Here is a 23,366-nt window from a genome sequence, read left to right on the forward strand (position 1 = left end):
TATCTTCATATGTACGCCAAATTCTTTCTGCTCCTACAGTGATAAGGTAACTGAATCAATTATTTCTACTACAAAATAACAGCAAACTGGCTCATTGTGGTATAAGACAAATACAACCTAATTTATTCTAGCCTGGTTATCTGAATCCCCGGCAGTTCCAATCCTAACAACCCCAAATATTGCAAGTAAACCCAATGGCTTTTACAGTGTCAATGCTGGGCAGGAATCCAACAGCTCCTGGGGTAGTCGGCCACTGATTTAGTCTTTCTTTCTAAAATACATTACTTGTCCTAAACTATGGAAGTGTCATCTTCTCATGTCTTTTGCTATGATGTATTTAAACATATTTGTAACAAGCTGCCCTTATATTTATAGGCAATTACTAGAATATCCTTCCATCATAACGGAGATTTTCCTTAATATTTTAACCTTGTAAAAGTTGCACACAGAATTAATAAACACAAGCAATTTTAACCTTCATTAATTTATTTAAATGAGCTCCCCTGTGACTTAAGAAATGAGCAGAAATAATTCCTAGTATCTGCATGTAGTAAAAAAAAAAAAAAAAAGATAAATATTTAATATAGTAAGCAGTATCATCCCAGAGCACATGTAGTGTCATTGCTAAACGTCGTCTCAGTTCTCACTGAATATGTGTTGGTAGAGCTACCTTTAGTGACTAGCGACTAAAACCAGATAATAATACTGACTCCTCTACAATGCGATTATACACATTGCTGAAGCGATAAACTCTAATACTGAAACAAGCTCTAAGGCAAAAGTTTCATGTGGTCGTGGTGACTTCAGCCAGCCCCATGATTACAGCAGGATTGCTCTGAGGCTCCAATTCCACCCTAAAATCAAGTCTCTTTGGACAGCTAAATTTGTAATTTATTTCAATAGAAAGTTATAAAAATTTAAACGTCTGCCTCGTCTAGCACAAAAAACCCGCAGAAATCAGCAGTTGTCATCCTGATGACTCCCTTCCCTCCAAGGAATTCCTGCAAAAAATAACTGCTAGGGAAAACATGAAATCATTCTTCCCCTGCCTCTACATCTGATAGGGTCATGTATCTCCTAGTGTCATGGGTTAGCATCAATTTACACAACTGAAAAATAAACTTCATCGCTGCTTCTTTCCTCTCAAATAGCAGGGCTCTCCTTCACACTGCTACTTTGTCTCCCAATGCTGCACAAACTGGGAACTCACAAGAATTAAAAGCTTTAAAACATGACATCCCATCCTCCATGTTTGCAGTGCTCCATTTTAAAAGTGCATTAAGGCTGATACTTCTCTAAAGATATAAACTTCCATCCTTTCAGACTGATTTCAATCCGCTTTCAGGTGCGGGCAAACAAATGGGGATTTAAAACGGGATCCTCTCTCCCAGCTCAGAAAAAGCCTTGTTTGGCTGCTGAAGACTCTCCCCGTCCCCTCCCACAGGCTGGTTGGATGGATAAGGAACAAATCCCTGTGCTGTAAGGATTAAATTGGACCATGAGCCAGCGCGTGTGTGTGTGCGTGCATGCACACGTGCATGATGCTGGTGGAGGAAGGATGAAACAAGGAGGGTACTGAAGGCTTATCCTTGTGCATTCGCAAAGCAAATCCTTCACACAACAAGTTATCCCAGCTAGCTTGTCCAGAATGATCCCGCTGCATGAAAGTGCTTTCCAGAGATGCTGAAAACACAGCTGGATTGCTAATGGCTGCAAACAAAGACTTATGGCACAGGGAGAGGTGAGACAGAGAGACTGTGAAACCAAGAGCACATGGAGAACAAGATGGATGAGATTCTGCTTCTGCGATAACTCAATCCAAAACAGCAGCAGCCAGTACAAGACTTCTAGGCAAAACATTGTTTTGCTGTGTCTTACAATGCAGCCTGTGTTTTCCCCCAGTTTCTAAGGTGCCATTTAATTTTATTGGCATCTACTTTGTACTTATTACCTCTTCCTAAAACATGGGCTATAACTTTTTTCAAACACTATTTGCTACTCTTCTGCCAGGCAGGTGCTTTCCTCAAAGCAAGCATATGTGACACTAAATCTCTGGTCCCCCGCAGGATCCCAGGTGCTCTGGAGTTCAATCGAGCCAAGCTATTTCTATTAATTTTAAAGAAAATCAGACCCTATGCTGCTCACAGCCCTCTAAAATGTAATAAAGAAATAAACTGTTGTAATGGATTTAACAACTAATCCAGAAAAGCCTGCCAAAGTTATTTCAAGAGCAGAAACATGTGTCAGGTTTTCAGTTACTTAGCAGTGGGAAATATTTAACCTCTCCCGATACCAGGCTGAGTGGGCCTTGCATCGTCTCCTTCAGAAATCCTTTGGCTAATCCACGGATTTATAACTCGTGAAAACATCATCCTAAGTAGAAACCCAGCTTAACAGACTTTAGATGTAGGAAGAAATTTATAAAACTGCCTTCCAAAAAAGTACAACGTAAAAATACAAAAAATATGGGGTGGTGTTTTTTTTTTTTATTGTTATTGTCTGCTTTCTGCCCTACCTTTATGCAGAAATTCCTCTGCAGTGTGGCGGTGCTCGCTGGCTGCGGGCTGCGGTGCTTCCTCTGCCGAGGCGACTGGGATCATGTTGCCCTCCAGTGGCCGACCTGAAAAACGGGGAAAAAAAAGCCCACTGCAGTATTTTTTTTTTTTTTCCCTGCCTCAGAAATGCGTCCAAAGAAGCCTTCAACCCGTGAAAGTGCAATGGCAAACACTAAGAAGTTACATCATGCCAATTTTTAATATATTCGGATAAAATTAATCCCTCTGTGCCTCTGCCTCACGGGCATGCGATCTGAAGCAATCTTCAGCCACGGGAGTTCCTGCTGTTCTTTGGCGAGGCAGCTTATACAGCGGGGCGTGGGAAAGCGTCTAATGAGAAGCCAATCCAGCTTTTTGTTTTGCCCTTATGTTTCAAAATGCGGCGCAAACCCATTTGCACAGATCAGTCAAAGCAATCTCTCAATAGTACATGCCACTGTAACACGTAAGTATTTCACAGAAATTTCTTTTTTTTTTTTTAATAGCATGTGACATAAATGCTGATAAACTTACACGTGGCAACAAAGGCACAAGGATTTTAAAAGCTACAAATATCTATGACGTCTCAGAGCCCCTCTGAGATGCCTTGCAGCTGATTTTTTCAGAACATTTAGCATAATAAGGCATTTTCTGTGTTGAAAGTGAAGCTCCTTTCATGAACACCTGTGAGTGCTCAGCACTTACACAGATCCGACTGTATCTCAAACTGAGTACTAGGAAAATATGACTCACATAACCAGTGCCTACTGGTGAGAGACTTGGGTTCAAGTGATTTGTAAATCAGAACACAGGCAACCCGCTGAACAAAACCAGGGAATTAATTCTTAAATTGTCATTCAGTTACCACAATCACAAGAATTTCCTCTTTTTGCTTTATGTCTCCCAACTTTTGTAATAAATGAGGCAAGACTCTTATGACTCCTTTAGCACATAGCGCTAATTTTATCCCAATATGTATTGAAAGAGACTATGGCACTGTGGGACAAAAAAGTACCTGCTCCTTTAGTTGGACCAGCATCACAACATACAGACACAAAGTACTTGGTTAAGGTTGTAAGAGAAACTTTAATGTCAGAAATTCATCATGTTTTGGAGATGGACTTTTGCAACTTTAGTGTTCTCTTTACTTCTTAAAGAAAAATACTCTAAAGAAATAAAATGAAATGAAATTCCATTATCTAGACTCTTCCTGACAGCTACGTGCATTTGAGCTGAGCTGAAGCCTTTAGACCCACAACATATGCTTCTGCCTTTTGAGCTAATTAAATAATTGACAGCTGTGGAAGACTGTCCATTTACAAAAGTCACCTGCAATTAGGCAGCAACACAATTAACACCAGCCGCAAAAAGGGATTAGAGATAAAACAGGGAAAGTCAGAGTGTGCTTAAGCAGTGGAGATGTTTTCAAGTCAGCTGAGCCAGGTGAATTTCATCCAAGTCAAATATAAAACTGGCTAAAACAATCTCAGGAGCATTAATGATTTTCCTTTAAAAGATGGGTGAGATTGCAAATATAACATCTACTTTTAAAAAGGGATGAGGGAGTGTAAAGATGTCAGGGAGCTATAGAGTATTTGTGCTTCAGTTACTGGAAACTAGAATAACAAATAATTAAACCATTTATAGGTGCTCAGAAGGTAATAAGTAAAAGGAAAACCAAGATGGGTTTTGTTTTGTTTTTTTTAAAAGAGCAAATGGTGTGAAATTGACACTTTTTTGTGTGTGTGAGAGAAAAACAGGCTTTTGGGATAGAAATTATTTACCTTTATTTTAATAAGGCTTTGATACTGTTTTAAATTACATTTTCATAAGCAGGCCAGGAAGCTGTTGCATATTTCTATGTATGACAAAACAGCTGCAAAAGCAGCTAGAATGTTCTATACAGAGCTGTGTCTAGTGGTTACTCTCGAGGTGGCCACGTCAGGCTGAGCACGGCTCCTTCATGGCTTGGCTGAAGACAAAATGTGCTTATGAAATCTGGAAATGACACTAAACTGAGAGGTATGGTAAGCACAATGGCTGAGAAGATGAGAACTAAAAAATGACTGTTGCAAATTTCATAAATGGTCTGAAAGAGAAAAAAACAGGACACAACTTGTTAGGCAAATGTGCTGTTCTGTTCATCATGAATAAAGAACATCAGGTGGAAGAAACACTGGATGGGCAGCAATTCTGCAGGACAGCATGTCAGGAGTGTGATTCTCAATGTGACTCCATGATGCGTGAAAAGGGTAAATACCACATGGGGAAAAGGGGCTGTAAACAGATTTCACTTGTGACTTCATGTTTTACCTCTCTATGGCATTTAATAAGACCTCTGCTGGTGTATTACAGCCAGTGGAAGGTTTTTCTTCGCCTGAGAAATGTGCATCAGCTGCATAGTCTGGAGAATTCTCGTCAGGGACCAGTCAGAGGGGAAGGGGAGGCTGTAAATTCAGCAGCTGGGTGGGGGACAGCGAGGAGGAAAAGCAACAGGGATGCTGTCTTTTGGAAGAGGAGCTATGAACGTGGAGCCTCAGAGTCTCTCAGCTCTGTGCAGAAGGAAGCTGTTTCTGAAGTCCTCCTTCAGAACTAGGACTTGTGGACGTGCTGCCTTGAAGCAGTTTGTCTGTCAGCTGTGAGACACCCATTTGCCGCTGTTTGGGAGCCCCTAAGCTGGAGTGTGCCTGGTAGGATGCACCCAGAATCAATATACTCTCATAAGACGTTACCTCTCCTTACTATGTTTTCAGGCAAGATTGGATGGTGTGGTATAGTCCTTCCTATTTAGCTTTCTAATTTTCCTAGCACAATAACTTCCTTATGCTTCCTAGTAGATTAATTTCCTTCCATTGCATGAACTAAATTGAAAATGGACTGAGCCTGTAGACCAGCAGATGGGAACTGTTAAATCCCCAGAAAGATTTTTTTTTTTTAATTGTTAAGTTTACTAAAGGCACAGTTTTGTAACGTGCCAAGTGTTCACAAGTCATAGAAAGCCAGAGGACAAGTCCTTTGGACTTACAGCTGATCCTCGAAGTCAAAGACAAATTTTGCTTTAAAGAGTGAAACCTGTGTTTGAGATCTTTTCCCTGCAAGCGTGTTCTAGAGAAGCAACTAAGCAAAGACAGCGTGTTAGGCTTGCATCTCTTGGGAGACCATCAGGAATCGCTAAACAGACATAATAAATACTAGTGTTGGTCTGCACCACAGTTTTGGCATGTGTGTGCAAGCAGGTGTTTGGAAAGACCTCTTGGGAGAAGACAACTGTGCACACCTCATGAAGCCCCATGCAGGAAGATGCTAACAGATGTGCGTCTAAGCTCTGCTTTGCTTTGCGTGCCAGTTTTCCATCTACTTCATCATTCAGTTTGCTGCCAAGCTTGTACTGGTAGAAATACAAAGCTGATTGGTGTCACAGTGTCCTTGCCCTGCTTCATTTATCTCTGTAGGAAATTCAGTTTATAATTCCTCAGTTTGCAGTTAGTGCCCACATCTACACATGAACTCAGGCAAAGAATAAGTAATGATTGCAAAGTTAATTCTTTGGAAAAGTTCTGCTTCACGTATCTATTTCAATAAAACTATTGGGCTACATCCCAGATGGCTACGGTATTCCTCTTTCTACCAGGCACTTATCCAAAGTCTTACCCTGTGGGCAATTGCTCCAAGGGGGAGAAAGGCGAAGTCATCTTTCTACTCTTACATTGAAGCCACTCACATTTGCTCAGAGCTGCCATAAGCAGCTGGGTCCCAGCTGCAACTCTCTGGGTAATGCATCCCTTCTTGTAACAAAACAGGGAAGCCATTTTCCTTGCTGCCTTATAAAGGCATTGAGTGAAGTTAAACACAAGGCAGCCCCCCCATTGCTGCTTCCCAAGAGTGTGCTTATTTAACCCAGGCTTAGCTTTTTTTGGGGGAAAAAAAGTAAGCAAAAAAGGAGTAAGCAGAGCAATGAGCGAGAACCTCAGTGGGACTGAGGTCTGACTCACTTTGTTGCAAAGGAGATTACAGCTGATCACCATGGATGCTGAGTCCTCCGAGACGTCACATATTTATTATTTATACCCAGAGACTGACATTCTGTAAAATGGAAATGGCCAATTAATCATAAGCATCTTTTGGCAAGCATTTACAAGCAAAGATCTTCAAGTCTTTATCCAGGCTAACAAAGCCCCAGTGGCTCCAGATGCAGATGATTAGTCGGATCTGATGATTACCTACAAGGGAGCTCTGTGCAGGCTTGTGAAGGAAATGGGGATTAAGGTTTATTTCAGAAATGATTAGCCAGTTTTTCTTTGAATGGTGGAAATAGCTCTGAGGAAACCTGGCTGCATGAAAGCGCGAAGTGGGGAATGTTTGCGTTTATTGTTTGTGTTTTTTGCCAAGAGAGCTACAAGACCCCGTTTATGCCAGACTGAGAGCTAATGGATAGGAAGATCACAGGTGGAGTTTCGTGGGTACAAGTGTCTTTAGTTTTACTCAGACTGTGCAAGGGAACAGCGTGCTGTACCTGGGGCTGGGCACACCAACCTTCCTGCAAAGCAGAGGTTCCTAGTTCACACCTGAATTAGGTTTCTCTGAGTAACACTTGCAATTCCTGCTCTAGCTATGAGACTTTAGACCAAAGCATGGGATTCAACTTTTATGTCAAATCTAGGATTTGGAGAGGACTATGAAGGGTTTTGTGTCAATATTCTGTGCCAGCAGGAAGGCCTGGGGTTTTACGTCGTAACCCTGGCATAAAAATAAAATGTTCATTGATTATGATGCCTTGCAAAATGCTTTTCTGATGGTGTGTGAAAAGCCATTGCTGATGAAGTTGATCAATTCTTGTTTCTCTGTCCTTCCCATTTATGTGTACATGTGTGCACATCTCCTGTGTTACGACTGCAAACTATGTCAGAAATCAGTTGGGGTGGGGGATTGCCCGATTGCTTCTAGGGACTAAGGTAGCATCAGGAACAATAATAATAATAATAATGGTAGTAAGCAGACCTGATTTCCTTGGCTGATTAATCTGAAATCTCCTTAGAGACATTCAGGAAGAGAACGCATGGCTTTCTGTTGCAGGCGCTGACTGGGTTTTTTGTCTACTGGTTTCCCATAAAATGTTTGTCACTTTGCCAAGCTGCTCGGCTCCTTTGATATGCAAAGTGATTTGAAGAGAGAATCCCTCAATTTCCAATATTGCCAAAGCATGGCGGTGTTGTAAGGAGGGGAAGGGGATTTTTGTCTTCAGACATCAGTCAATATAAAAAAGGAATGCTTGTGTTTGCAGGGCCAGACTTCTGGTACAAGGTTTTTGAAGTGTTCTTGTGAGATTTACTCTTTTGTAGCCATACTAGTATCACCACTTTGCACTCTGTTTTGAGAATAATTACAGATAATAGGGTGATTGAGACACACTGAGAATGAAAAGAACACTGGTAATGATATTCTCAAAGGATACAGGGAAGGTAATGCAGAACAAGAAGTACTCAGTATATGTGATGAAATATTTGCCATTCTCTGTTCATCTCTGCTGATGATTTAATATCCAACAGATGCCAAGATATACGTGATATAGCATCTATTATATTCGGACTTTTAAAAATCAAATAGCCTGGATGTAATTTTGGTTCACAAATTCTCTCTGTTGTTAATGTTGGGAGAAAGCTACCGTTGTGCCAACGTTTAATTAAATAATCCTGTCCCACTGGTGATCCATGGGCAGAATGTGACTTGTGAGACACTTCTATCTGGCCCAAAGCCCTATCCTGGTGGTGAAGGAGAATGGCTGCTCCCTCACGCTCAGCAGACATGTCCTGTGGGACCCCTGGGCACCAGGAGGAGGAGGCTGGAAAGCCCCGGGTGGATGGGCCCAGTGGGGCGGGGGACAGACAGGGTGAGTCAGGAGGTGCTGGGAGACAGGAGAGGACAGGAGACATCCCAGGGACCTGAGGAGACCACCCAAAGCAGGCTTGTCCTTGGCGATGCACGGCTCACCCTACGGCCAAAATCGCAGATACAGTCATGCCTGCGAGATGTGGCACTTTGAGGGAGGCTGATGGGTGACCTGAAGGGAACACCCCACATCTCCCTTCCCTCTCGCCCCACTGGGCCATACGCGGCCTGGCCATCCCCTGCGGCCTGCTCAACTGCCTCGTCCCAACTGGAGGCCATGGCTGAGGAGGCCGCGTCCCTTCACAGCGCCGCCTCGCCCCGCTTCGCCGCCGCGGGGGGCGTGTACCCTCCCCGCTGCTGGAGCCCGGGGACGGTACAGTGCCGGCACGGGGACCCCTCAACGCCTCTCCCGTCGCCCGCCCTTTGCCTGGGTCCCGCCCGCGCCGCCGCCGGGTGGCGCTGCCCCTCCCGCGGAACGCCAGGCGCCGTCGCCATGTTCCCGAGGGGGACGAGGAGCGGACGGGGCGCGTCGCCGGCCGGAACGCTGAGCGCGGCGCACCGCGTCCCGGAACGAGCGAGATGGCGCGCAGCGGCAAGGTGAGGAGAGGGGAGAAGAGCGGGCGAGGGCGTATTTCAGTATCTCCATAGCCGGGCCGGTGTGGTGGGGACGTGCCTCAGGGGGTGGGGTGCCGTGGAGAGGTTGCTGCCCGCTTAGGCCTGGCCGCGGCTAAGTGGGGGAAGAGGAGCCATGACAACGGGGTGGGGGTTTGCACGACCCCGTGGGGGGTTGTTCCGGTAGTGCCTTCCTGTGAGCTGGACGTGGCTGGTGCTCACCTGAGGGAACTGGCTGTGCCGCCCTCAGGCCCGCCCTGCCTTCAGCGAGCTGGTCGCGGCCTTGGTAACGAGGGGCGCCACAGCCAGGGCTGCAAAACCCGTCCCCGAAACCGAGTGGCTCCTGTCTGTGCCGGCCGCCGAGTTGCTGCTGGTACCGAGCCGTCTGGTTCTAAGGGACTTCAGCGACCCTGCCTCAGGGGCAGCTGCGGGTTTGGGCGCAGTGCAGCTACCACAGTAGTAGTTAGCGTTGCTCTTTCTAAAATAATCTTAGTAAATGTTTTTGCCCTGTTAAAAGCAGAGTTTGTTTGTCTGGTATGTTTAAGGAATCCTGTTGGTGAAAGCTGTGTTAAGGTCTCTTCTGCTACAGGGCAGTCTAGTGTCTGTTAAACGCAGGCTTTGTCTGTGCTGCAAGCCAAAGTGCTGCTGTAGGCAAATCTCTCAGCTTTATTATGAGTAGCTTCAGCTCTAACTGAGAGGTTAGGGTTAAAGGCAGGCTCGTTCTGTTTTCACCCTTATCAGTACTTAAGCAAAGTAGATTATTGTTAGCTCAGGTGTGATAATGTTGTCCTGCAGTCACACATGCTGAGCATCTTAAATGCCTTGCTTGGTATTCTGCACGTGGAAATGGCAGTAGTGTATGCTCAGAGGGGAGATGCACAGAGGTTAACAACAGATGAAGAGACATAAAGAAGAGGATTACCAAAAGAGAGAGCTGCCCTCTTCCTGAAGGAGGATTCCACATGCCTGAATAGGCACCGGGCTTGGAGTTTGCTGCCTTCCAGAAGAGCATGTTAGCACTTGACACTTGATCATTTTCTCTCGAGCAAAACAGCAGCTCTTCCCTTCTGCACTTGTTTGGTTTCTTTGCTGTCATCTTGCCAGCTGTGAAGAGCATTTTACTGTTTTGGACAACAAGATTAATTCAGCTGCCAGCCGTTGTATGTCTTGAGGCAGGACAGCAACAAACTGAGGGTCTGCTGTTGCTGATACTGGTAGAGTAATTCCTCAGGCTGGCAGGTGAGCAGTAACAAGGCTCTTGTAAGAACCTAGTGCAGCCTCAGTTACTGCCTCTATTCCACTCTAAGCTTCTGCAGAACCTATTTGCCTCAAAGGCGTTAATTCCTGGCTCCCAGGCAAGACACTAGTGGAGGCAGAGTATGACCTGCTGGACGTCTTGTGGAGCCCTGTTGCTGGGCCTTCTTTCTTCCTTCCTCTTGTCCTGTCCTGGGAGGATGCAGGGAGTTAAACCAGTGCTTGTTAAAATGACAGGGGAGGTACACAGTATATTTTGGGAAAAGGTGGAGGATAAGAAAATAGCTTGAGAGTTGCTAATACAGAGAATTAGACAACCAATCTGGGCAAATTATTCCTATAAATTTGGTATTAAGAATAATCTATTTGGGTCAACGAAAAGAATCAGGTTCTTTTGGTTGATATTTAAAAAGGTACTTGGAGTTATTTGCATGGTCATATGCAAAAGAGCTTTGACCAACACCTTTTCTTTCTGTTCATCCCTTTTATTTTGCAAAAGCAGACTGTGCCTCTCATGTTGCTTGATTTTCAATCTTCTGATTTGTTGCCCACGTCCTTTTGGCAACTTCATAGAGAACTGGATATATTTTGTATTTTAAAACAAGGTGACTGGCTCCAAACTAGGTAATGCCTAACCTTTCTTTGTTCTGGCAAACAATAATTTTTTGTATGCAGTGTAATTTAAGCTACTAGCTATCCACTAGGCGAGATTTTGATGTATATTTAAAGATCCTTGCTTTAATCAGTGACAATAAATTTGATCTGGCCTTTTGTCAGTGTACTTGAAGATGCAGGGCATAATTTTGCTGAATTCCTCTTGTAGCTTCATTCAGCTGGATGATAAAATTACTTAAATTAATCAAGGTAAGTAGAGTCTGCGGAAGAACTTTAGAGGAACTTAGCAAAACCAGTTGGATGGGCAATACACTGCAGATAGTATTCATTATTAATAGATGTTGAACAAGAGAGCAATTTTATTCATGTGTTAGTTTATAAATCAATTAAGGGGAAGACTTGGGCACTGTTACGTGTAGATAAGTTAAAGCAATGATCAGAAATGCAAACATATATGCTAGCTTGTGGCATTTAAGCCCCTAAATTGAAATCTGAATTCATCCTTCTGAGGCGTTGAGAGCACAGCTGCACACCGCAGGCACTGGTGCTCACTGCAGAGACACCTCCAGTTGCAATGAATGTTCTGACTCTGCCTGGAAGCCGTAGGAATGCAGTCATTCTTATGTTTTTGGGTTACACCAAACAGTGGTCCGCAGCTATTGCAGACTACTGCGAGGAGTGGATGTAGCTGTAGAGCTTAGGGAACAAGCTTGTGTCTCCACCTTGTGTTGTGCTGATAATTGTTGACTGAAATATCTCTGGTTTATTTCCTAGTGTAGAACAGCACTTCACAGAATTGAACAGAAATTGCCCCTCTTGACAGATTATTGTGTAACATAGGATTTTTTGTATTTTCCACTGAGATGCCTGGAATGTGGTAGAGAATTAAACGATTCTCAGTTCAGTGCAATTGTACTGGTTCTGTACTCCACCATTGTCTCATATTAACAGTTGCTGTAAAACAAACCAATAGTGACGTAGTTTGATTTTTAGGTTTTGTATGTTCAAGGATCTGAACTAACCTTTTAAAGTAATTATGCTCATATTGGCTCTTTTACATTCTTATTCAGTATTATCTTTCCTTTTTAGGCAGCCATAGTGCTGTGCCTGGATGTAGGCTTTCCAATGAGCAATTCTGCCTTTGGTGAGGAGTCTTCACTTGAACAAGCCAAGAAGGTTATGACAAAGTTTGTTCAGCGACAGGTATATGTGACTTTACATGGAATTAAAACCTGTTAAAAGGAGAGGAAGCAATGACATCTGTGAAATATTTTTCTCATTTACTAATAGTCGAAATAAATGAGAAATAACTAAGAATTAGTCCATTTTTATGCACTAGTAAAAGTGCTCTTTGTTTCAGCTGTACTTTTGTGGAGATGGGGCAGTTGGATTTGCAACTCTTCAGGGCAGTAGAAACTTTGAGGGGGGGAAAAAGTACTCTTTCTCTAAAATGATTCAGCCTTCGTAAGATTTACCATGTTGAAAACTCATTTCAGGGGCTGAGTCGGCCAATTTTACTGGTTTTATTCCAGATAGCCTCATGTCAGTCTGTTGGTTTAATTATATATAAATTAGTGAAGTCTCTGTAAGGTTACATTTTGGTAGGATAGCAGTGAAAAAGTAAGAAAAAGTAGATACACTGTAGTTGACACTGTTTCAAAATAAGTTCAGCTTGCTCGAGTCTACCTAATATAGTTGTGCATGAATCTACCTGTGTTTTTATACCTGTCTTGTATTTTCTGTTTCCAGGTTTTTGCTGAGAGTAAAGATGAAGTTGCTGTAGTTTTGTTTGGCACAGGTGGTACTAGGAATGCCCTCGCCAGCGGGGATCAATACCAAAACATTACTGTACATAGGTCACTAATGCTACCAGATTTTGATCTGCTGGAAGACATTCAAGATACAATTAAACCAGGCTCAGAACAAGCAGACTGTATCCTTTGGTTGTAGAGCACTTCTTGAACTGGTTCCGCTACATAGGAGACAGGAAGTTAGTGTTGTGAAATGGGCTCAGATTTGCCTCCAAAGTTATAACTACTGTTGGAGTTCAGTTAATTTGTGGTTGTAAGTTTGCTCGAAAGCAGATTTGCTGCTTTTTGACATTCTTTTAGGCTAGCAGATGGAGTCTTGGCCTTAGGGAATTGTTGCTTTTATGAAGTGTTCTGCTAATTAAGGAGAACAAAGGTAGCAATAATATAATTTTAGGCCTCAAATATGGCATGTGTTTGTAAAAATGGTGTTGCAGAACTTGGTATATACTTTTTTTATCAAATAAAAATATTCTTTATGAAATGTGTCAGCAGAAGTACCAGAAGCTGGACAAAGCAGAATAGAGATTTATCAGATTGATTTCTATACAAAGTATTTCAAACATTGCCAAAAGTCACTTGCTGGTGTGAACGTTGTTCATGTTTGAATGTTTTCTGTTGTTAGCTGCATAAGGTGAGGAATTTTAAAAGAAGGTGATCTATATAATGTCCCTCTGTGTGTTTCTTTTACATACTGTTCTAACTTCCCGTGTTGTCTTCCCTCTTTTTGGCCATAAAATGATTGTTGTGAGCTCTGTTCAGACTGTCAGAGCTGTTTTAGAGAAGCATGCAGCCAGTCAGCTGTATCTTAGCAGAAGCGGAGTCATGTTCCTTCTTCAGTGGGTGGGCAGGTTTGTGTGCAGTGATAAAAATACGTTCCCAATGAAAATTGTGGTGAGGAAGAAACCATCAAGAGATTGCCAGATGCAGATATTTTGAAGGAAAACTTGCATGCGAAAATGGGAGCATGTATCGAAAGTATAAGTAAATTTTGTTTGTGGATTCCAGGTAACATTGTAAAGATTAGATTGCTCTTTCATTGGACTTGAGCCTCCTCATTGATGGTTAAAAGATTGAGCCCTGAAGCAGTCTTTTTTACTTTTCCGTCAGATAAATGAGGAAGAGACAAGATCACAAACCAGACAAGTTACATAGGAACCTCTTCACCGCAGATATTTGAAGAGTGCTTGTCTCAAAAAATTGTTTGCTTGTTAACTAATGTGCATGTTTGTTTAGGAGAGAGTGAAAACAAGATTGTTTCACAGGAAAAACACTTTTGTGACACGATTCATGTTCTAAATGAGATTTTTCTTAAATTTGCTAAGTTCTGGATGCAATTATTGTGTGTATGGACCTACTTCAGAAAGAAACACTGTGAGTGGTAACCCAAAGCCTTTTACAGAATTCTTGCCTTGTGTTTTGGAGCTGATCTGATTTCTTGTTGGTATTACGTTTCTGGTATTGTGTAAATATGGAAAATGTGCTTTTTAAAAAAAAATAATAAAAACAAACCACCTACAAAAAACCAAACAACACACTAGAGGAGTCTGTCCCTGAAGAGTTCCCAGGAGACATCTGTCGTCTTTGGATAATCTAAGAGCTTTCTGAATGAACTGGGAACTTTGCAGTAGATTTGTGAGAATATTAATGCTATTATACAAGGCACAAAGACTTCGCTTAGTGTGATCTGTTTTCAGAAAACATTAATTCAGATGTTAAAATGCCTAGAAAAGGGCTACTGGATTTATAAGGGTGATGGCATATCTTACAAAGGAAAAAAGAAAACAAGACTAGAAAGGTGAGTTTGTTCAGCCTAGCAAGTTAAAAGTTGTTGGAGATAAGGTGCTGTTTGTAAATGTGCAGGCTGTGGGACATAAACATGCAGTAGGAAAAAACGCTCTTTAAGCGGAAAGAAAATGTTGGCACAGTGTTAGGAAGTTGTCAATGAATGTATTTAGGCTGGAAATGTGACTGTTTCTAAGACTCAGTGGACTGATGGTCCAGGGAAAGGAAAATAGCCTTACTTCCTCTCAAAATGGAGATTCAACATGTTGTTAAAAAGATTATATGATCTAATTGTGAATGCAGAAGACTAGACTTAGTAATGTAATTTGTATTTTTATGAATAAAGTCTAATCAGCGTGGAAAGCTGTATCCATTTAACAGTTAAAACTGAGTTGTGAATTAAAATCACTGTATTTGTGTCAGTATAACCTTGAACGCTTATAGACCAACTGCATTTGTTACCTTGTGGGTAAGTTGCTCGTATGCACCAAATCCTTTCATGCGGAGTTTACATTCAATTGAGAAAATACTATTGGGTAAAAGTTCAAGAAAATTGCTCATGTACTTGACTATCCAGATAAAAACTATATCCGTTTAACTGAAGTTTGTTCTGTAGCTGGCAGAACTTTCTGATGTTTATTGTTACTACTTCTTAGCTTATTAAGCAGGCTTTTAAGTTCATCTTATGCAATGAATCTACTTAATTAGCTTACTAAAATGGAACCCCTGCCAGCAACACTAACTTAAAATACATTTTCCGTTTTCACAAGGACAGACTTACAGCTGCAAAGGAAATATGCAGTATAATCAATAAATAGCCTAACATATTTTATTAGCATTTTATCTGCATTGGTGAAATTGGCAGAATCCCATTCATTTATATGTAGATAGTGATTTATACAGTCCCAGGGCTAGAGCCCTCAATTTTAGGGGTAGGAGTGAGTAGGGGGCATCATAAAGATAAAAATTACCATAAATAATATGAGCAACGATAGAGTAAGTTCTACCAAGTAGGTTTGTTTATTTTTTTCTACAAGTGTGTTACTTTGGTAAAACGTCAATTTTGTAAGGAAAGAATTAGAAAAGGTCTTCTAGATAATATTTCCTATATATCTAAATGTTCTTTTTTGTGTTTTAAGAGGAAAGAAATATGAGAAGAGACACATTGAACTGTTTACAGACCTTAGTAGTCCTGTCAGTGAGGATCAGCTGGAAATTATCATTGCTAACTTGAAGAAAACAGGAATTTCAATTCAGTTTTTGTAAGTATGGAAGTGGCTGTTACACACTATGCCATTTTTGAAAGGGAAATTATTATTCTTTCTTAATAATGATCTTGAAGGAACTGGTGATCTGTTGGTGTATTGTTTCTATAGAGGCGGACCAGTATGTAATATGATCTTTATGAGTACTTATATCAATTACACATGCCGTGAATTCCGGCTATGAACCAAGTCCCCTTGATTAAGTGATGTGCAAATACATGTTAAGATGATGGCATCTTCTCCGGTTAATCTTATAGCTTAGAGCCAAAATCTAAAACAGGAGACAAAAGATAAGCAGAGAATTGGGAAACAATGAGCCAGAAATAGCCTCAGCAGCAGTGGTTTGTCACAGCAACAGCCTAGATTTTTTTAGGTGAGGGAGTTACTGGGAACAAATAATAAGGTAATGTTGCAGATGTCTATAGCCTGATTTGTGTCAGTAGAAAAGCATGTCTGAGGAGACAGGTTATATGTTCACAGTGATGGGCTTGGAAAACGGAAGTGGAAAACGGAAGCAGTATCTTAAGTGTTCTGACAGAAATCCCTTGGTTGTCTTAGTATAGGCATTGATCTGAAGAATCAATGGTGGACTGAGATCTGTGTTAGTTGTTGCACATGACGGTAACGTAGGAAGCTGTAGGCCTTCGCTTATTTAAAAACAAAACTTTGTGTGAATGTTAATGTTTGCTGTTTATAACAAATAATTTCACAGAAGAAAGTTAAAGCGGGAGTTTTACTTCTGACCATTTTAATATTTACTGTCACCTAGATCCATCATTCTCTAAGGAACAATGCTGTGAACTTGATAAATTCATTAAAGCCATTTGCAGACCCACCTGCAAGACAACAGAGGGGTTAGGTAGGAAAGCATGACTGAAAATCATGGAATGATCCTCCACAGAAAATTTCTTATTTTGCCCATGCGCAGGAGAGGCTGAATGTGACAACGTCAGACTGCTCTCAGGTTCTGTCTACACAGCAAAAGAAGGTGTGTTTGCAACATGCCTTGAGATGCCCCTTCTAGGTTATTTCATAGGTTATTTCAGCTATTGCTGGCACTGGAGACACAATTCCGTGAACCTGAGTACATGCTGCCAGCCACAGTACGTCTTTCAGAGACCTGGCATTTAGCCCCTGCTACCTTGTCTCCATACCTGTAGTTTGCTGTGCAGACTAGCACAGGTGCTACTACCACAAGTTAATGTTGCAGTTTTATTCTGTGAGATTTCTGATACAACTTCACCTTTTCTTTGTCTGTAATGTAGCAAAGGAAAAGCCCCATGGCTATAGAAGCACTAGGGAAATGTTGCTGTTAAGGCATCAGCTGCAGATTTACACCCTGTCTCCCAGCCACAAGAGCAAATGATGCTTTGAGAAATACATGTACAAATATAAAATACTCAGGATACTGGTTTAAAAATAATTTCTTGATAAACCTTGTCCTTTTGTTATAACCTATGCTTCCATCTCTTACGCCCTGTTTATTGATTAGGTCGTAACTTGTGGCAGATCATTGGGTTTCCTCTGTGGTATCAAGTGCAGAGCACATGCTGAGCACTCTGTAGCTTTGGGTATTACACAGTTCTCATCACGGGAGTCTCCAAGCACTGTACAGTGAAAGTAGTCTAACTTCTGTGTATGAGAGGTTTGAAGCTTTTTGCTCTCTTAAGAGCTTTAAAATACAGTTTCTCTATTTGTCAGTGGATGCTGCTTCCTAAAAAGGTACGAAACACTTTGCTAAAGCTTGATCTTTAATTCTGCTCTATGTGACATTGTTATGCGTATTATATGTTGTTATATGTTGGTCCACAGATAAGTTTAGTGAGGACTAATGAGGTAAAAGTAAAGTAGCGATCTGTAGGCTGCTTTTTTGAAAACGTAATACAGTGCTAAAATTCTTTTACTTTGTGGAAATGTGGTAAAAGGTATCATGTGGTTCATTCAAAATTGGATCAGATGAAAGATTTGAAAAATCTGCAGGCATTTTCGGGGGCACAGAGTAGAGGATCTTGCACATCTCTCTTTTCTGTGGTTATTATACTTACTTAAGTCTGTTATATTTTGAAGCAAAACCATTTTATCTATAACCCCTGGCTAAATTTTTAAATCTAGTTCTTGAAGCACAGGAAAATGTGTCATCTTCAGTCAGAAATTCACCTAGTGTTGTAAACTATTAAAATCTCAAAGATCAACCTTTATTCCAGAAATACCTAATAGTCACACTGCAGCGGAAGTCCCGTTTGCTGGCATTTAGAGCCAATATAGAATCACAGGCCTGGAATGGCCTTTAACAAGTCATCTAGAGCAATCCTCTACTTCAGACTGGGTCAGTTTTATGTATGTCGTTGCTGAGCGGTGTTTGTCTAATCTTTTTATAAAGATTTCCAGTGATGGAGACTCTTCTGTCTTCTCAGGCAGTTGATTTTAGAGATTATGGTTTTGAAATGCCTTTATCAGGTTTTTGAATATCTGACCTGACTCCATGATGTAATTTGAGTGCAGGCTGAATATGAAGAACCGATTGTTCCCTTCCTCTCTGCAACAGCCTTTTATATTTAAGATTGTCTGGCCCTCTGACTCCCTTCTCTATGGGCTTTATTTTGTTCAGTATTTTTTCATAGATCTTATTTTCTAATCAGCATTGTCTATACTCCTCTTCCTGTATGTGGACATCTTTCTTGACGTATGATGCCCAGAACTGGTGCAGTGCTCTGGTCAAGATGTTACCAATGCCAAGTAGACTTGAAATACTACTTCATCTGTTTCACAAGCCGTGCGTCCCTTTATACATCTGATGGCAACTAGATAGGAATTGTTGGTTCTGATACAGTTTTTGTTTTGGTTTTGGTTGGTTATTTTAATTAAGAAGAAAGTCAAACTAACTGCTACTGCCTGTGTTCTTAGTCTGCCATTTCCAGTGGATGTTGATGATGGAGGTGGAGACACAAGTGCCAGTGAACGTTCTCAAATGCACAGAAACGCTTTTCCAAAAAAGGCTTTAACTGAGCAACAGAAGGAAGGCATCAATGTGGTGAGGAAACTGATGCATACTTTGGACGAAGGAGGAGGGCTGGAAGAAATTTATACTTTCAGGTAAACTTGGCTTATCCTGTTTATCACACTGTAAATTTACTTTCTGATTTCTTTCCCAAAAGATGAAATGAATTGAGTAATCAGTCTCTTGGCTTCCAGTTTCATTTAAGTTAATGAAGTTTTATAACTTACTATACACTCAGTCCCTTTCAAACAGCTTCTTCAGTGGCTTTAGAATAGGTAGAAAAGCTTACAGATTTCAGTGGAAAATGAATTTTCTATATGTATATTTAAAGAAAAAAAAATCATTTTTCTTCCATCTTTAGCATTGGTGGATTTTAGAGGGAATGTTTCTGTAAATGAGATTTCAAAAGCATGTTTTGGGAAGTGTTGGAATTTCTGACATAGTGCAGGTAGAACATTTGCATTTAATGGTGGCCTTTGTTCTGTAGTCTCGGGCTTCTTTTAGCTCACTGGTTTATCAAACTCCCACAAATGTTTTGAGTAATGTTTGTTGAATCCTGCTTTTTAAGCACAGACTGCTGTGCCATTGTCCCAAACAATATCCTCTTTAGCAGCATTCCTAATGCAAGAATTGAAAGATGGTTTTTCACTTCATGTTTCCCCAATGAAAGAATAAAAATATATGTGTGTCTGTGGAACACTGTATGTGATCATATATTCAAGACATTTTCACATGAGTCTTGTCTTAATTGGGAAACAAGCAAAATGCATCTATGCACCTTATAAACGACTGATTTTATTGTCTTAGTAGTTCTATTCTACAATTACGAAGTGTGATCTTTTAGACAACGTGTTTTTCAGGAAACTTAGCAGACCATAGCTATAATGTGATTATTAAGTTGTAATTTTTAGATGAGGTACCTGTAGTTTTGCATGCTGTTATTTGTCATTTTATTTGTGGGATTTTCTTCCCCCACCCTGCCTAACTGATCTGCTTTTCACCTCAGCAGCCAGTTAAACTGTTATTTGAGCATTAGTGTGGAGTAGTGAAGAAAAATGTATCACTGTGTATGTATTCCATACTAGTCAACAGAGCAGTCCGAGACTCTAGGAATAAGCAGGCTTTGTCACTGCATCAAAAGACTGCATAGAAAAGCAGGATCTTTCTGGGCCCGTTTATCCTTTAGGATAATCCATATGCATGAAGTTACAGTGTGGCTTGGCCGGTTCTTTATTTTTTTATTTTTTTTTTATCACAGGCTCTTGCTACTGTGTAAGCTGTCTTTTGTGCCATGTGTTCAGGGGAAATCTAAAGTCTTTAGTTAAATAGACATTTGGGTAATAGATTAAAGCTTTTTAAGTTATTTAAGAATATGTAAGGTTTTAGATGCAGTTAAGTTGCTTATCAAGCTTTAAGAAGTTAGCCTTGCAAATCTGTCATGATAATTTACCAATTCAGATATACTCTCTGTTTTCCTATATTCATTATTCCTGCTGCTAAAAATACTTCAACTCTTGTGAAAATAAATTAGTCATGCCAGGAAAGTAAGTGAGAAGATTTTGTTGTATTGTTTTAGGGTTTGATATTCTGACTGCCAGGCAGGAGGTACTTTTGCTGCGTCTGATTTTGGGGGAAGTTATTGGAGAGCAGAGGAGAATAGACATGTTTTTAAAATACAAGTTGCAGTGTGCATTTACTAGGGTTTTCTTGTCCAAGTCTTCTTTGGTAACAGGGAACATTTTTCTTCTATAAATGTAAAAAGTTAAAGGATAGAGTTAATAAATTGAGCTTAGATGACATTCATAGGCGTTTGACACTTAAGTATTTGATTTTTATATTCATCCTTGAATGCAATTGTTTCAGTAGTTTTAATGATGTACTAACAAGTTCTTTTTAAAAATCCTATGTTGATGGTCTCTGTTGCCAGAAAAGTAATTTTTCTTCCCTTCTTTCCTTTCCCCAAAGGAAAAAAAAAAAAGGAAATACAATGTTTATCTCATTATAAAAATACCAGTGCGTTTTCTCCTGTCATTGTGCTTCTGTTAGTATTTAAAAAAAACCCACACTGCTCATCCTAAGAAAGTTGAAAAGTAGAATACCAAGTTGAATTCTGTACTAATGTTTTTAGGAGTTGATTTTAATTTCTGCCAGACAAGTGCTTTAATCAAGAGAGAGGTAGATTTTGGTTCTGTCATCATGTGAAGAAGGTGAGGTCAACACTGTTTTATCTTTGCTTCATCATGCAATAAAAAAATTTTATGAGCGCTTTCTCTGCACTGTAATTTTGTAGCAAAATAGCTGATACAGTTTGTATTGGCTGAAACAATCAGCTATTGTTTGCTGCAGTGGGTGCAAGCCTATTTGATTTCACAATAATATATTATAAATTACTTTTACTGTCAATTTTTAATTTTTGGACTCTATTGCTTAAAGTTGTGCAATTGAGTTGACACTCTTTAGTTAAAATCATTACAGTGCCTTTTTTTGTGTTTTAGGAACTTGCATATGTGCTGTTTAGGCTAGAAATATTCAAAGTAATTTATTTCACTCTAACCAAATGCCCCAAAAATAATGAGTTCATTAGTACTGTATTAAAAAAAAAAGTGTCAAAAGTTAATTACCACACAAACAAAATCCTGTTAATTGAAACTAGATTCTTTATTTCTTCGCCTCCACTGCAGAAAACATTTTACCACTTAGAGAAGCCTTTTCTAATTTGGGTTGTTCAGCTAACTAAATGCCCTAATTGGGTGAGCACAGATAAATGTAAAATGCTTAATAAGCAATTGTGTAGTTTTATCACATAAAGACATACTGTCTTTAAGCCCTAATGTCACATCGTCACAAAGGCTCGAGATGGGAATAATCTACTATACCGCCTCTTCTTTTTAATTCTTTTTTCTGACAATAGTTGATGACAAGATTATTCTTACAGTTTATTTTCTTATGCGTTATGCAGTCTAAGCTGAAACAATTGGACTCCTGCATCTCCTTGAAGAGAGTGTATTGTCTGTAATATTTTTATTACAGTTCACCAGAGTTCATTTCTGTTTTCTTGAATCCTTCATTTAGAGAGAGCCTGGAGCGTCTTTCGATGTTTAAGAAAATAGAAAGAAGACCTATGGCTTGGCCCTGCCAGCTCACTATTGGTTCTAATTTGTCTATAAGGATTGTGGCCTACAAATCAGTAAGTTCATAAAATCATATGGTTTAGTGTATTTTGGCAAAAAGTTAGGTGCAGCTGCATGTTTTTTTCCTTAAAGCTAAGAAAATAAAAGATAACATCTGAAATAATTATGGTAGAGATTTTATGTGCCTAGAAGCCAGTACATCTAAAACTGTGGTTCCCACAGCAACTCTAACTTCACCATATTGTACACATGTTAAAGAACTCAAATTCACGATGTACAGAAATAGAAGTAACTGCTATCTACGCTGTGACACTTAATGGTATTGAAGTCGACAAAACTGATTAAGAATGCTGCGCTTGTGTGAAGCTTTCCATTTGGCATTAGTGATGTGTCTGTGGCTCAGTGAGACTTATTAGCTATTTCTTAAACCCTAGGCATGAGAGGAATTATGCACGTGTGTGTGTAAAATGGTGGGTGTAAATGTTTTACCAGCTATTGTTTTGAACCACATCTGTTGTTATTTCACATTTGGAAAAAAAGGTATATTTTTTTCAGCTTGTTGGCTTTGTACTGTTTGGCAGAGCTTGTGCACAGTCCGTTTCTCTTATGCTTTATATGGGTCCTTCACACAGTGCTAGGAAGAAGTAAATGTATTTAAACACAGCAAATGTGCGAAATTCCAGTTATTGAATAATTAATTGGTAACTATATAGTGTGGCACCATTGATGGATATGGTAAGATAGAGATTAATTGGTTTGTTATTTGAACCCAAGACTAAGACTCTGACCAGTATTGTAAGGTTTCAGGAAGATGTATTACGAAATTGAAATGTATCTGATTTTTGAGAGATAAGCATACTAGCCTTGGACAAAAAAAAAACCAAACCTCTGTTGCCAGTTTTTTTATTTATACTTATTCTTTTTTTTTTTTTCTTTTGTTAGGGTATTGTGCCAGACCTGTACAAATAGGCAGTAAGAGTCCCTTCCCAAAGGTGTTTACACACAATATAAATGAAGCTTGGGAGAATAAGCAACATGAACTGGGTGACTAGTCCAAGGTCATACAGCAGTTGGATCATGGCTAGGAATAGACTTGTGATATCTACTGACATAATCTATTCTGTCTTTTCTGTTTTCTGTTCAGTTCTTCATTTTTCTTCTCATTCATTAAGTACACCGTCAATTTCACTTAAGTAGAGAGGAAAGAAAGGATTTTTCTTTCCCTGTAGTTGGGAAGCATTCACTCATTGCAGATATTTCTTCCTTCTCTCCCCGCTCAGTTCCATAACGCAATTGCGATCTTTTTTGGCCTCTTGGGGAAGTTGCAGTAAGATAGGGTATTTTATCTTGTAGTGTAGTAAGCCTGATGCAAAACTTGGGCAAACAAGCTGAATGAGCACTGAGTCTTGTATCTTTAATATGTATCTTAATGCTTTGTCAAAAGTGTTTACATAAACGGTGTACTGGAGATAACAGTG

The 23,366-nt window shown here is 40.2% G+C and overlaps 1 protein-coding gene across 1 annotated transcript in view; it reads left to right on the plus strand.

Annotated features, from left to right (window-relative positions):
* The first annotated feature begins 8,903 nt into the window (after positions 1-8,903).
* The window catches only part of XRCC5 (X-ray repair cross complementing 5), a 54,058-nt gene continuing 39,595 nt past the window's right edge, over positions 8,904-23,366 (plus strand). The window contains exons 1-7 of the mRNA XM_063341853.1: positions 8,904-9,017; positions 11,991-12,104; positions 12,651-12,834; positions 14,035-14,083; positions 15,634-15,756; positions 18,664-18,852; positions 21,830-21,944. Coding sequence (XP_063197923.1) covers positions 9,000-9,017; positions 11,991-12,104; positions 12,651-12,834; positions 14,035-14,083; positions 15,634-15,756; positions 18,664-18,852; positions 21,830-21,944 — 792 coding nt within the window. The 5' untranslated portion in view covers positions 8,904-8,999. The remainder of the gene's footprint in view (positions 9,018-11,990; positions 12,105-12,650; positions 12,835-14,034; positions 14,084-15,633; positions 15,757-18,663; positions 18,853-21,829; positions 21,945-23,366) is intronic.

Source organism: Chroicocephalus ridibundus, chromosome 7 (assembly GCF_963924245.1).
Source record: "Chroicocephalus ridibundus chromosome 7, bChrRid1.1, whole genome shotgun sequence".
NCBI lineage: Eukaryota > Metazoa > Chordata > Aves > Charadriiformes > Laridae > Chroicocephalus > Chroicocephalus ridibundus.